Source organism: Salmo salar, chromosome 14 (genome assembly GCF_965601325.2).
Source record: "Salmo salar chromosome 14, fSalSal1, whole genome shotgun sequence".
In the NCBI taxonomy this organism is placed as follows: Eukaryota; Metazoa; Chordata; class Actinopteri; order Salmoniformes; family Salmonidae; genus Salmo; species Salmo salar.
The window spans coordinates 36,029,907-36,045,787 of record NC_138304.1 but is presented as its reverse complement, the minus strand read 5'-3'; the positions used below and the strand labels follow the sequence as shown (position 1 = coordinate 36,045,787).

The 15,881-nt window shown below is 43.3% G+C and overlaps 1 protein-coding gene across 1 annotated transcript in view; it reads left to right on the top strand.

Annotated features, from left to right (window-relative positions):
- LOC106569416 (dynamin-3) overlaps positions 1–9,804 on the top strand; it is a 53,109-nt gene extending 43,305 nt beyond the window's left edge. The window contains exons 17-21 of the mRNA XM_014140756.3: positions 216–330; positions 2,632–2,808; positions 5,178–5,404; positions 5,717–5,899; positions 7,654–9,804. Of these exons, the coding sequence (XP_013996231.1) occupies positions 216–330; positions 2,632–2,808; positions 5,178–5,404; positions 5,717–5,899; positions 7,654–7,699 (748 nt within the window). The 3' untranslated portion in view covers positions 7,700–9,804. The remainder of the gene's footprint in view (positions 1–215; positions 331–2,631; positions 2,809–5,177; positions 5,405–5,716; positions 5,900–7,653) is intronic.
- Positions 9,805–15,881: the final 6,077 nt, after the last annotated feature.

Sequence of the window (15,881 nt, the reverse complement as noted above, 5' to 3'; positions counted from 1 at the left end):
TTTACTTTAAATATTCCTACTTTGGTACCACTACTTCTAATAATAATAATACAAACTGTACAGGAAGACAGAAACCAACGTGGCTGGTGGGCTTCTTCTCTTCCTAGGCTTTATTTAACTAGATGGGCCTGCCACCCCCTGCCTTGACCCCTAAGGGGACCTGAAAGCAGTGTAACTAACTTCCTCTTCCCCTCCCCTGTGTTGTGGTCCGACAGGAACGTGTACAAGGACAACCGTTTCCTGGAGCTGGCCTGTGACACTCAGGATGAGGTGGACAGTTGGAGGGCTTCTCTCCTGCGTGCTGGAGTCTACCCCGAAAGATCTTCTAATGTGAGTGACTGTTACACGGGAGACCAGGGTTGGGGACAATTCCATTTCCATTCAGTCTATTCACAAAGCCAGCCGAATTGGCTGAATCTAAATGGAATTGACTCCGACCCTGGTGCCCGCCACTGTGATGTACAGCCTTCCCTGTGGCTCAGTTGGTAGAGCATGGTGTTTGCAACGCCAGCATGGTGTGTGCAACGCCAGGGTAGTGGGTTCGATTCCCACGGGGGGCCAGTACAATAAAAAAATGTGTGAAATTAAATGTATGCATTCACTACTTTAAGTCGCTCTGGATAAGAGTGTCTGCTAAATTACGTAAATGTAATCCCTTCCTGTAGCATCACCCCATATTAGTCACTGACTCACTGTATCTCCTGTCTGCCCTGTTTATCATTTTACGTATTACCCATGACTACCCCTCACTCCCTTCCCATGTTGCACTTCTGTCATATCTATCCTTATTATTTATCAATTTTTCTTAAACCTGTGTGCTTGCATGGTTATGTACATTGCTAAATATGCATTTTGAATGTATAGTCCAGTATACAGTACCAGTGAAACGTTTGGACACACCTACTCATTCTAGGGTTTTTCTTCAAATGTACTATTTTCCACATTGTAGAAGAATAGTGAAAAATGGAATCATGTAATAACCAAAAAGTGTTAAACAAATCAAAATATATTTTATATTTGAGATTCTTCAAAGTAGCCACCCTTTGCCTTGATGACAGCTTCGCACACTCTTGGCATTCTCTCAACCAGCTTCACCTGGAATGCTTTTCCAACAGTCTTGAAAGAGTTCCCACATATGCTGAGCACTTCTTGGCTCCAACTCATCCCAAACCATCTCACTGGTCGGGTGATTGTGGAGGCCAGGTCATCTGATGCAGCACTCCATCACTCTCCTTCTTGGTCATATAAAATAGTCCTTACACAGCCTGGAGGTGTGTTGGGTCATTGTCCTGTTGAAAACCATATGATATTCCCACTAAGCGCAAACCAGATGGGATGGTGTATCGCTGCAGAATGCTGTGGTAGCCATGCTGGTTAAGTGTGCCTTGAATTCTAGATAAATCACCGACTGTCACCAGCAAAGCACCATCACACCTCCTCCATGCTCCACGGTGGGAACCACACATGCAGAGATCATCCGTTCACCTATGCTGCGTCTCACAAAGACACAGCGGTTGGAACATAACATCTCAAATTTGGACTTATCAGACCAAAGAACATATTTCCACCGATCTAATGTCCATTGCTCGTATTTCTTGGCCCAAGCAAGTCTCTTCTTCATATGGGTGTCCTTTAGTAGTGGTTTCTTTGCAGCAATTCGACCATGAAGGCCTGATTCACACAGTCTCCTCTGAAAAGTTGATGTTGAGATGTGTCTGTTACTTGAACTCTGTGAAGCATTTATTTGGGCTGCAATTTCTGAGGTTGGTAACTGTAATGAACTTATCCTCTGCAGCAGAGGTAACTCTGGTCTTCCTTTCCTGTGGTGGTCCTCATGAAAGCCAGTTTCATCATAGCGCTTGATGGTTTTTGCGACTGCACTTGAAGAAACTTTCAAATTTCTAGAAATGTTCCGCGTTGACTGACCTTCATGTCTTAAAGTAATGATGGACTGTCGTTTCTCTTTGCTTATTTGAGCTGTTCTTGCCATAATATGGACTTGGTCTTTTACCAAATAAGGCAAAGATTGGCTACTTTGAAGAATCTCAAATATAAGATATATTTTAATTTGTTTAACACTTTTTTGGTTACTACATGATTCCATATGTGTTATTTCATAGTTTTGATATATTCACTATTATTCTACAATGTAGAACATAGTACAAATAAAGAAATACACTTAAATGAGTAGGTGTGTCCAAACTTTTGACTGCTACTGTATGTTTTTACAATTTAAAAAAGTAATATCTCTCCTATCACTTCCCAAGTGACTCATCATATCACTTTAATCTCTCCATCCTCTCTGTCTTTCTCCCTGAAGATTGATGTAAGTGTGAAGATGATGTAACTAGTCACAATAGCTGTAGGCTACATTTTGTTGATATGCTATTCGTACTTGTAACTCATTTTTGTTAAAACATTTTAGCCCTTTTTAAAAGCCTGTGCTATGGTTGTTTCTGATGTACAGAGCTTTGTGATTTCCATTTGTAATGAAAAGCGCTCTACAAATAAAGGTATTATTATTATTATTTGTCATTGATATACACAATTGTTCTGCATCTGAAGATGCAAGCCACTAGGTCTGTATTGCTAAATACAGGTGTGTTAAAACTAAAAGCCCTTTTCCTCCAGGTGGAGAGTGAGGGGGGCGGCTCCTCGTCCTCATCCCAGGACAACTTTTCCATGGACCCTCAGCTGGAGCGGAAAGTGGAAACCATCCGCAACCTGGTCGACTCCTACATGGCCATCGTCAACAAGTGCATCCGCGACCTCATGCCCAAGACCATTATGCACCTCATGATCAGCAACGTAAGAGAAATCTCTGCTTCACGCTGGGGTAGTGCTATCAGAACTGGGTTCAAATGGTAGTTGAAATCTTTAAAATACCTTCTGCATCAGCTTGAGCCTGACTAGTGTGCAACTTTTTAGATTATTCTAATGGTTTCTTTGTGCCAGGCAAGCTAAATCAAATCAAATCAATAAAAAATCAAATCAGATTTTATTTGTCACATAAACAACAGTTGTAGACCGACAGTGAAATGCTTACTTAACGAGTCCTTTTCCAACAATGGAAAGTTAAAGTTAAGGATTAAGATAAATAACAATATAGAATAATAACATGGCTATATACAGGAAGTACCAGGTAATAACATGGCTATATACAGGAAGTACGAGGTAATAACATGGCTATATACAGGAAGTACGAGGTAATAACATGGCTATATACAGAGAGTACCAGGTAATAACATGGCTCTATACAGAGAGTACCAGGTAATAACATGGCTCTACACAGAGAGTACCAGGTAATAACATGGCTAAATACAGGGAGTACCAGTTAATAACAAGATTATATACAGAGAGTACCAGTTAATGACAAGGCTATATACAGAGAGTACCAGGTAATAACATGGCTATATACAGGAAGTACCAGGTAATAACATGGCTATATACTGAGAGTACCAGGTAATAACATGGCTATATACAGGAAGTACCAGGTAATAACATGGCTATATACAGGAAGTACCAGGTAATAACATGGCTAAATACAGGGAGTACCAGTTAATAACATGGCTATATACTGAGGGTACCAGTTAATAACAAGGCTATATACAGAGAGTACCACTTAATGACAAGGCTATATACAGAGAGTACCAGGTAATAACATGGCTATATACAGGAAGTACCAGGTAATAACATGGCTATATACAGGAAGTACCAGGTAATAACATGGCTAAATACAGGGAGTACCAGTTAATAACATGGCTATGTACTGAGAGTACCAGGTAATAACATGGCTATATACTGAGAGTACCAGGTAATAACATGGCTATATACTGAGAGTACCAGGTAATAACATGGCTATATACAGGAAGTACCAGGTAATAACATGGCTATATACAGGAAGTACCAGGTAATAACATGGCTAAATACAGGGAGTACCAGTTAATAACATGGCTATGTACTGAGAGTACCAGGTAATAACATGGCTATATACTGAGCGTACCAGGTAATAACATGTCTATATACTGAGAGTACCAGGAAATAACATGGCTCTATACAGGGAGTACTAGGTAATAACATGGCTATATACTGAGAGTACCAGGTAATAACATGGCTATATACTGAGAGTACCAGGTAATAACATGGCTATATACTGAGAGTACCAGGTAATAACATGGCTATATACTGAGAGTACCAGGTAATAACATAGCTCTATACAGGGAGTACCAGTACCGAGTTGATGTGCAGCGGTACAAGGTAATAACGTGGCTATATAGAGGGAGTACCAATACCAAGTTGATGTGCAGTGGTACGAGGTAATACATGTTTTATTTTTATTTAATCTTTATTTAACTAGGCAAGTCAGTTAAAAACAAATTCTTATTTACAATGATGGCCTACCCCGGCCAAACCCGGACGCCGCTGGGCCAATTGTGCGCCGCCCTATGGGACTCCCAATCATGGCCGGATGTGATGCAGCCTGGATGGCTATATAGACATGGCTATATACAGGGAGTAGCCGTACCAAGTCGATGTGTAGGGGTACGAGGTAATTGAGGTAGCTATGTACATATAGATAGGGGTAAAGTGAGTCAATGCAGATAGTCCAGGTAGCCATTTGATTAGCTATTTAGCAGTCTTGTTTAGCAGTCTAATGGCTTGGAAGTAGAAACTATTCAGGGTCCTATTGGTTCCAGACTTTCTGCATTGGTAAATCAAACAGGCCGGGTGTTATGCGTCTGTGTGTAGCTGGTGAGATGAGTCAGGCGCAGGACAGCAGATATGAGTAATGAAAGCAATTTACTAAAATAATTCACAATACACGTCGTATAAATACAAGGCCACACATACGGACTGCAAAACAATAAACAATTACTCACAAATAAACATGGGGGAACAGAGGGTTAAATAATGAACAAGTAATTGGGGAATTGAAACCAGGTGTGTAAGACAAAGACAAAACAAATGGAAAATGAGAAGTGGATCTGCGATGGTAGAAAGCCGGTGACGTCGACCCTCGAACGCCGCCCGAACAAGGAGAGGGACCGACTTCGGCAGAAGTCGTGACACCGGGTTACTGTAAAGCACTAGCTGACAATTGTTGTTGTAATAAGGGATTTATAAACATATTTGAATGAGTGATTGATTTATCCACCAATTCTCTCTCCTGCCACCAGGTGAAGGACTTCATCAACGCGGAGCTGCTGGCCCAGCTGTACTCAGCCGGGGACCAGGGTGCCCTGATGGATGAGTCCCAGGAGCAGGTCCAGAGGAGGGACGAGGTCCTCAGGACCCACCAGTCCCTGAAGGAGGCCCTGGCCATCATAGGAGACATCTCCACCACCACCATCTCCACCCCCATGCCGCCGCCCGTGAACGACTGGCGCAGTGGAGGTGGCAACCGGTAGGCATCCTGGTAGTCCATTGATAAGGACTACCCTAGACCCTAGACATTGATCTAAGTGTAGTGTAGTGGAGTCAACTCTTGTTCTAATAATGGTGAAGATGTTGGGTTGGCCAGCAGTAGACCTGGGTTTGCACTGATTTCCACTGATTCCCAAGAAGACTATGTTATTATTATTATTTTATTTTTTACTTGGATAGTGTTGCAAAATAAAAAAAAGGAAATCACAAATAGTTAAGTCTATTTGATCTGTTATGTCCAGAATATGTCATACACGAGAGGTCACTAAGGGAACTATCTCCACCCTCCCAGGTCTCCTCCAACCAGCCCCACTGGTTCCAGGAGGATGTCATCAGGCCAGCGCCCTAGTCCCGGAGGGGGGCGAGGGGCTCCACCCCCTCCTAACCGCCCAGGACCTCTGGGGCCCTTCAGCAACAGTGCTGATAGCCCCCAGGTCCCCAGCCGCCCCAACCGGGCCCCTCCCAGCATCCCCAGGTGAGACCAGGCCAGGGCCTATGTGCTCCTTTGTGGCTCAGTTGGTCAGAGCATGATCGTGTGTGCTAAGAGCAAGGGTTTAATTCACATAGGGATCAAAAACAAAAAAATGTATGCACTCACTGTAAATTGCTTTGGCCTTTGGATTAAAGGGTCTGATATGTATACATAGAGACCACAGGAGGTTGGTGGCACCTTAATTGGGGAGGACGGGCTGGTGGTAATGGCTGGAGCGTAATAAGTGGAATGGTATCAAATACACCAAACACATGGTTTCCATGTGTTTGATGCCATTCCATTTGCTCTGTTCCAGACATTATTATGAGCCGTCCTACCTTTGCTAGCCTCAACTGATAGATACAATGAACACTATTTGGTACCCATTACTAGTGGTAACCCTCATATAACCTGACTCAGCTCCCTACATCACGTTCCACTGTTTTACTTAAAGGGGAATATTTGAAGGGTTATTATACTGAACAAAAATATAAAAGCAACAAGTGCAGTGTTGGTCCCATGTTTCATGAGCTGAATTAAAAGATCCCAGAAATGTTCCAAACGCACAAAAAGCTTATTTCTCAAAAATGTTGTGCACACATTTGCTTACATCCCTGTTAGTGAGTATTTCACCTTTACCAAGATAATCCATCCACCTGACAAGTGTGGCATATCAAGAAGCTGATTAAACAGCATGATCATTACACAGGTGCACCTTGTGCTGGAGACAATAAGAGGCCACTCTAAAATGTCCAGTTTTGTCACACAACACAATGCCACAGATATCTCCTGTTTTGAGGGTGAGTGCAACTGGCATGCTGACTGCAGGAATGTCCACCAGAGCTGTTGCCAGAGAATTGAATGTTCATTTCTCTACCATAAGCCGCCTCCAACGTTGTTTTAGAGACTTTAGCAGTACGTCCAACCGACCTCACAACCGCAGACCACGTGTAAACACGCCAGCCCAGGACCTCCACATCTGGTTTCTTCACCTGCGGGATCATCTGAGACCAGCCACCTGGACAGCTGATGAAACGGAGGAGTATTTCTGTCTGTAATAAAACCCTTTTGTGGGGAAAAACTCATTCCGATTGGCTGGGCCTGGCTCCCAAGTGGGTGGGCCTATGCCCTCCCAGACCCATCCATGGCTGCCCAGTCATGTAAAAACCATAGATTCGGGCCTAATGAATTTATTTAAATTGACTGATGTTCTTATATGAGCTGTAACGGTAGAGTAGGGGCCTGAGGTCACACACGTAATGTGTTGTGAAATCTGTTGTGAATGTATTGTAAGATTTTTTAAATTGTATAACTGCCTTAATGTTGCTGGACCTCAGGAAGAGTAGCTGCTGCTGGTAATGGGGATCCTTAATAAATACAAATACCAAATACAAAAAACAGTTTAAATTGTTGCATGTTGCGTTTATATTTTTGTTCAGTATCATTCAACTAAAACACACAAACACATTCCAGTAGTTTGTGGTTACTGAAGCAAGGAAGTCCACACGCTGAAGTGTTTCTCAACACCACTTCCAAATTCAGGATGCCACTTTTCTCTGTTTCTTTCTCTGAAGTCACTATTTCTCTTTTAACACCTGTCCTTTATGCTATTGCTAATGGCCTGTTTTTAACCCTTTTTCAACTAACTTAACTCTCTGCTTCTCTCCTACTCTCTTCCCTTTCTCTCTCTCTCTCTGTCACACTTTGTCCTCTAAACACTACTGCCCTCCCACTCTCCCTTCCTCCCTCGTCCCCAGTCGACGACCTCCTCCTTCTCCAACAAGAAATGTCCCCCCATCTTAAGCAGTCAAAGAAGCTTGTGATCTTTTAAGGGCCTAGTGCTCATCCCCTAGCTCATCCCCTAGCGCTCATCCGTCCCCATACCAACCCTATTCCCCCTATCCTCCACAAGCCCCTCTTCTATCTATCCTTGGTCTTTACATAGTGCAGACATTGAACCTTTTGCCCTCTGACCCTGACCCCTGACCTCACGCCAGGTGACGATCGATGTCCATGTATCTATGTACAGTATGGTGCTTGTCTTGTGGTGTATCTTTCTGTATGTGTGCTTGTGCTCACCTGTGGTCCAGGTCTGTTTAGCAGATCCAGTTCCGACTGAGTTTCAGCCCCTAGAAACCTCATCTCCCTTACCTAGAACCCAACCTGCTGTCCCTAGAACGCCCTCCTCACCCTCCACCCACCTCCACCTAGACCCCACTTGCTGCTTCTCTACATATCTATGCTCAGCAGTGGCACTACCCTACCCATTCCAAAATGCAGCATGGCACATAGGCTGCTTTTATTGCATGTGTGTGTGTGTGTGTGTGTGTGTGTGTGTGTGTGTGTGTGTGTGTGTGTGTGTGTGTGTGTGGTGTGTGTGTGTGTGTGTGTGTGTGTGTGTGTGTGTGTGTGTGTGTGTGTGTGTGTGTGTGTGTGTGTGTGTGAGGGAAGGGGACTAATTGGCCTATATAGGCCAAGTTAGTTTTAGTATCATATATTGCATATTGTACAACACCCTCTTTCTGTGGGTTATTGGCTAGGTGTTCTTCTCTTAGAGAGAGAGGAAAGAATATGTCTTAGTGGAGTGCATGTGTGTCGTGTGTGTGTGCGTGTGTGTGTGTGTGAATGTAAGTGTGTGCGTATATTTGTGCATATATATGTGTGTGTGTGTGTGTGAGGGAAGGGGACTAATTGGCCTATATAGGCCAAGTTAGTTTTAGTATCATATATTGCATATTGTACAACACCCTCTTTCTGTGGGTTATTGGCTAGGTGTTCTTCTCTTAGAGAGAGAGGAAAGAATATGTCTTAGTGGAGTGCATGTGTGTCGTGTGTGTGTGCGTGTGTGTGTGTGTGAATGTAAGTGTGTGCGTATATTTGTGCATATATATGTGTGTGAGTGTGTGCCAACACGTATGCATGTATTGTCTGTCTGCACGTTGGTTTGATGTTTGAGTTGTAAGCTGTTAATAAATCAAGACCCTTGGGACTAATTTGATGTTGGATTATTGTGTGATTTGTTCCTGTGTTGTAGTAGCAGTCAATACACATAGAACAAGGCTGAGGACATTGTTCAAAACAAAACAGCCTCAATAAATGGTATGCCTGTATCTACTGTATCACTGGTCAAGTGGAGATCTTCCTCACACCTTTAAGCTCAAACTCACAGAGGCTGGCTGGCGAGATGGAAGGAAGTATTCCCAACACACAGAGAGACAGAGAAATACACTGATATTACTGGCCACAATTATGGGAAGATACATATCTCTGTGTGACTGAGAACAGTGACATTCTCCATTTAGCCTTTGCCTCAGGTTGGATTCAACCCTCCCCTGTGTTCATGACTGATCACATGCCACTACAGAATTGTGTAAAATGTATCCTCCTCTCACTGTCCTCTCCCTGTCCTCTCCTTTTCTCCTCTCCCTCTTCCTCCCCAGTCCTGAGTCCAGTCAGCCACTGTGCCCAGAGCTTAAGGTGTATTTGTGTAAAGTGCTCTCTGTCAGTTTGTTATTGTGTATGTTTGTGGTCCTCTTTTGAGACTGTGTTCTGCAGTACACACATACAAACCAAGGTATTAATAATACAGAGGTGACTGTTGACTATAATGACCTTGTTACAATCTAGCGCTTGTTCTCTCAATGTCTCTAGCGTTCTCTCGCTCTACTTCTCTAAATAGATCAATTAGACCACCATAGTGGCATGAGTTACACGTCTGTATTGCCAAAGTTAATTATAGAAAGGAAATCATACAATATCAAGCAGAGCATCAACAATGTGGTTCCTATAGTTATGAAAATATATTGTATGTAGGAGGATTTAGATTAATTGGGAATTGAATTGCAACAGTGGTTCTTTTCTTTCTGTGTGTCTGTATCTCTCTTCAATAAACTATTCCCCTCCCACTTTCCCTTTGTCCAAAATGTTTCTCTTCAAAATATATTTATCTGATTAACCCATGCAGGCTAAACTTAGCCCCTCCATAACTGGAAACAGTAGCTGAACATACAAGTTGTTGAAAGGACATTCACAGACTGCACTGCACATAATACTAAGACAGAAGGTTTGTTTAAATGAATCAGATATGAAACTCAACTAAAATTAACAGATTTTATTGTGGTGGATTTATTAGTCCATCATCACCATGATCTATAATGATAGTTATACAGACAGAAACAGTACACTTATTTGCCCAGAAGATGGCGCTGGTTAGCCATAAGTAACTGCAGGCCTACACTTATCAGGCAGATGAACACGTCCTCCTCATCAGCATTGAGTTGCATTGCATCACTTTTTCTTTTGACATGAAGTACTGTTCTACACAGAGTAGACTATGTTTTTTTTAAGTTGTAATATGTACCGAATAATTTAGTTATTGTCATAGCTGGGCTATTTTCTAAAAGACAATGAGAAAAGAAAGCAACTCAGAATACATATTTTTCTGTTGAAAGCTCCAACTTGTCCATGTGGGGTCAAACGACATTAGGAGGGATAGCTCGGAACTGCTGAAAATTGATTTTAAAGAACTGATTCTAAGTCTGAAAGATTCCAAAAAGCGGCCAATTATTTCAGGCCCGGTACCATCAAAGGGCCGCGGCTGTGAAAGATTCAGCAGGCTACTGACATTACACACCTGGCTAAAAGACTACTGTAGCTCTGCTGGCATAACTTTTATAGATAACTTTGACACTTTTTGGAAACAGAAGATGCTCTACAGGAATGATGGAGTCCATCCAAATCATTTTGGCTCCTGCACCCTGTCCGCGCATTTCAAGGCTGCATTGAGACAATGACTTATCCATGACCCAAGCCATGCTCAGATAATCCCCACTATTGTGTCGCTGAGCTGTTGTAGTGCTGCTGCAAATGTACATTGGCCCAGGGGCATTAGCAGTCATAATGTAAGTAACGTAATTCATGTCCCTCTAACTCCCCTGAATGCCTCTGTCAACCCTACAGCTATTGTATGCAGTAATCATGCGCTTATGAACAATCAAGAATCCCAGAAAAGTGCTAAAAATAGCCCACATTAACATATGTAGCCTAAGAAACAAGGTTCAATGAATCAATAACTTGCTAGTAACAGATAACATTCATATACTGACTCTCTCTGAAACTCACTTAGATAATACCTTTGATGATACAGTGGTAGCAATACATGGTTTAAACATCTTCAGAAGAAACAGGAATGCCAAATGGTGGAGGTGTTGCCGTTTATGGTCAGAGTAATATTCTTGTAAAGCTTAGAGCGGATCAATTTTTTTAATTTATTTTATTTCACCTTTATTTAACCAGGTAGGCCAGTTGAGAACAAGTTTTCATTTACAACTGCGACCTGGCCAAGATAAAGCAAAGCAGTGCGGCAAAAACAACAACACAGAGTTACACATAAACAAACGTACAGTCAATAACACAATAGAAAAATCTGTATACAGTGTGTACAAATGAAGTAAGGAGGCAATAAATAGGCCAATAGTGGCGAAGTAATTACAATTTAGCAATTTACACTGGAGTGATATATGTGCAGATGAGGATGTGCAAGTAAAAATACTGGTGTACAAAAGAGCAGAAAAACAAAAACAAATATGGGGATGAGGTAGGAGGTTGGGTGGATTGACTATTTACAGATGGGCTGTGTACAGCTGCAGCGATCGGTAAGCTGCTCTGACAGCTGACGCTTAAAGTTAGTGAGGAAGATATAAGTCTCCAACTTCAGTGATTTTTTGGCTTTGGGGATGACCAGTGAGATATACCTGCTGGAGCGCGTGCTACGGGTGGGTATTGCTATGGTGACCAGTGAGCTGAGATAAGGCGGAGCTATACCTAGCTATACCTACCTAATGTCAACTGCTGTTGAAGTAATATGGCTACAGGTTCACCTGCCTCACCTAAAGCCCATTCTTGTGGGAAGCCGCTACAGACCACCAAGTGTTAACAGTCAGTATCTGGATAATATGTGTAAAATGCTTGATAATGTACAGTATGTGATATCAACAGAGAGGTATATTTTCTTGGTGACCTAACTATTGACTGGCTTTCATCAAGCTGCCCACTCAAGAAAAAGCTTCAAAGTGTAACAAATCAAATCAAATTGTATTAGTCAAATGGAACAGGTGTAGACCTTACAGTGAAATGCTTACTTACGAGCCCCTAATCAACAATGCAGTTAAAAAAAATACGGATAAGAATAAGAAATAAAAGTAACAACTAATTAAAGACCAGCAGTAAAATAACAATAGCGAGACTATATACAGGGGGTACCGGTACAGAGTCAATGTGCGTGGGCACCGGTTAGTTGAGGTAATATGTACATGAAGGTAGAGTTATTAAAGTGACTATGCATAGATGATAACAACAGAGAGTTGCAGCGGGTGTAAAGGGGGGGGGGGGGGGGGGGGGGGGGGCAATGCAAATAGTCTGGGTAGCCATTTGATTAGGTGTTCAGGAGTCTTATGGCTTGGGGGTAGAAACTGTTTAGAAGCCTCTTGGACCTAGACTTGGCGCTCCAGTACCGCTTGCCATGCGGTAGCAGAGAGAACAGTCTATGACTAGGATGGCTGGAGTCTTTGACAATTTGAGGGCCTTCCTCTGACACCGCCTGGTATAGAGGTTCTGGATGGCAGGAAACTTGGCCCAGTGATGTACTGGGCCGTTCGCACTACCCCTCTGTAGTGCCTTGCGGTCGGAGGCCGAGCAGTTGCCATACCAGGCAGTGATGCAACCAGTCAGGATGTTCTCGATGGTGCAGCTGTAGAACCTTTTGAGGATCTGAGGACCCATGACAAATCTTTTCAGTCTTCTGAGGGGGGATAGGTTTTGTCGTGCCCTCTTCACAACTGTCTTGGTGTGCTTGGACCATGTTAGTTTGTTGGTGATGTGGACACCAAGGAACTTGAAGCTCTCAACCTGCTCCACTGCAGTCCCGTCGATGAGAATGGGGGCGTGCTCGGTCCTCTTTTTCCTTGTGTCCACAATCATTTCATTTATCTTGATCACATTGAGGGAGAGGTTGTTGTCCTGGCACCACACGGCCAGGTCTCTGACCTCCTCCCTATAGGTTGTCTCGTTGTTGTCAGTGATCAGGCCTACCACTGTTGTGTCATTGGCAAACTTAATGATGGTGTTGGAGTCGTGCCTGGCCGTGCAGTCATGAGTGAACAGGGAGTACAGGAGGGGACTGAGCACGCACCCCTGAAGGGCCCCTGTGATGAGGGTCAGCGTGGCGGATGTGTTGTTACCTAACCTTACCACCTGGGGGGCGGCCCGTCAGGAAGTCCAGGATCCAGTTGCAGAGGGAGGGTGTTTATTTCCAGGGTCCTTAGCTTATTGATGAGCTTTAAGGGCACTATGGTGTTGAACGCTAAGCTGTAGTCAATGAATAGCATTCTCACATTTTGTCCAGGTGGGAAAGGGCATTGTGGAGTGCTATAGAGATTGCATCATATGTGGATCTGTTGGGCCGGTATGCAAATTGGAGTGGGTCGAGGGTTTCTGGGATAATGGTGTTGATGTGATCCATGACCAGCCTTTCAAAGCATTTCATGGCTACAGACGTGAGTCCTACGGGTCGGTAGTAATTTAGGCAGGTTACCTTAGTGCTCTTGGGCACAGGGACTATGGTGGTCTGCTAAAACATGTTGGTATAACAGACTCAGACAGGGAGAGGTTGAAAATGTCAGTGAAGACACTTGCCAGTTGGTCAGCGCATGCTCTCAGTACACGTCCTGGTAATCCGTCTGTGGAGTGCGTGATCATACAGTCTTCCGGAACAGCTGGTGCTCTCATGTATGTTTCAGTGTTATTTCCCTCGAAGCAAGCATAGAAGTAGTTTAGCTCATCTGGTAGGCTCGTGTCACTGGGCAGCTCTCGGCTGTTCTTCCCTTTGTAGTCTGTAATGGTTTGCAAGCCCTGCCACATCCGACAAGCGTCAGAGCCGGTGTAATATGATTCGATATTAGTCCTGTATTGACGCTTTGCCTGTTTGATGTTTCGCCGGAGGGCATAGCAGGATTTCTTATAAGCTTCCAGGTTAGAGTTCCTCTCCTTGAAAGCGGCAGCTCTAGCCTTTAGCTCAGTGCGGATGTTGCCTGTAATCCATGGCTTCTGGTTGGGGTATGTACGTACAGTCACTGTGGGGACGACGTCATCGATACACTTATTGATGAATCCAACGACTGAAGTGGTGTACTCCTCAATGCCATTGGAGTAATCCCGGAACATTTTCCACTCTGTGCCAGCAAAACAATCCTGTAGCTTAGCATCTACTTCATCTGACCATTTTTTTATTGATCTAGTCACTGGTGCTTCCTGCTTTAATTTTTGCTTGTAAGCAGGAATCAGGAGGATAGAATTATGTTCAGATTTGCCAAATGGAAGGCGAGGGAGAGCTTTGTATACGTGTGGAGTAAAGGTGGTCTAGAGTTTTTTTTCCCTTTGGTTGCACATTTAACATGCTGATAGACATTTGGTAAGACGGATTTCAGATTCCCTGCATTAAAGTCCCCGGCTACTCTGGGTGAGCGGTTTCCTGTTTGCTTATTGTGGAATACAGCTCATTCAGTGCGGTCTTAGTGCCAGCATCAGTCTGTGGTGGTATGTAGATAGCTTCGAAAAATACAGATGAAAACTCTCTAGGTAGATAGTGTGGTGTACAGCTTATCATGAGATACTCTACCTAAGGCGAGCAAAACCTCGAGACTTCCTTGGATATCGTGCACCAGCTGTTATTTACAAAATTACATAGTCCGCCGCCCCTTGTCTTACCAGACACCGCTGTTCTGTCCTGCTGATACGGCGTAAAACCAGCTTATCGTATGTTGATAATGTTGTCGTTCAGCCGTGAAGCATAAGATATTACAGTTTTGAATGTCCCGTTGGTAGTTTAGTCTTCCGCTTCGGTCATCAATTTTATTTTCAAAAGATAGCACATTTGCTATTAGAATGGAAGGAAGTGGGGGTTTATTTGATTGCCTACAAATTCTCAGAAGGCAGCCCGTCCTCTGGCCCCTTTTTCTCTGCCTTCTCTTCAAATGACGGGGATCTGGGCCTGTTCCCACGGAAGCAGTATATCATTCAAGTCGGGCTCGTCGGACTCGTTAAAGGAAAAAAAGGATTCTGCCAGTCCGTTTTGAGTAATCGCAGTCCTGATGTCCAGAAGTTATTTTCGGTCATAAAAGACAGTAGCAGCAACATTATGTACAAAATAAGTTACAAACAAAGCAAAGAAACTAACAAAAAACACAATTGGTTAGGAATACGTAAAACGTCAGCCTTGTTCTCTGGCACCATCTTGTCCACTCATTACCTCCCCTTTATCTGGACCTTCCTTAGGTTCCTTCCCCAGGCAGTATTGTTTCTGTTATTCATGTCTAGACACTACTCCTATGTTGGATCGTTCCATGTTATTTGTCATATTAAACTTACCACCTGCACCTGCTTCTCAACTCCAGCGTCTACATTACACCCACTAAGCGCAAACCAGATGGGAAGACATATTGCTGCAGAATGCTTTGGTAGCCATGCTGGTTAAGTATGCCTTGAATTCTAAATAAATCACTGACACGTTCACCAGCAAAGCCCCCCCACACCATCTCTTCCATGCTTCATGGTGGGAACCACACATGCGGAGATCATCCGTTCACCTACTCTGCGTCTCACAAAGACACGGCGGTTGGAACCAAAAATAAAAAATTGGACTTATCAGACCAAAGGACAGATTTCCACCAGTCTAATATCTAATGTCAATTGCTCGTGTTTCTTGGACCAAGCAAGTTTCTTCTTCTTATTGGTGTCCTTTAGTAGTGTTTTTTAAAATATTTTGTTTACAGCAATTTGACCATTAGGCCTGATTCACGCAGTCTCCTTTGAACAGTTGATGTTGAGATGTATCTGTTACATGAACTCTGTGAAGCATTTATTTGGGCTGCAATCTGAGGTGCAGTTAACTCTAATGAACTTATTCTCTGCAACAGAGGTAACTCAGGGT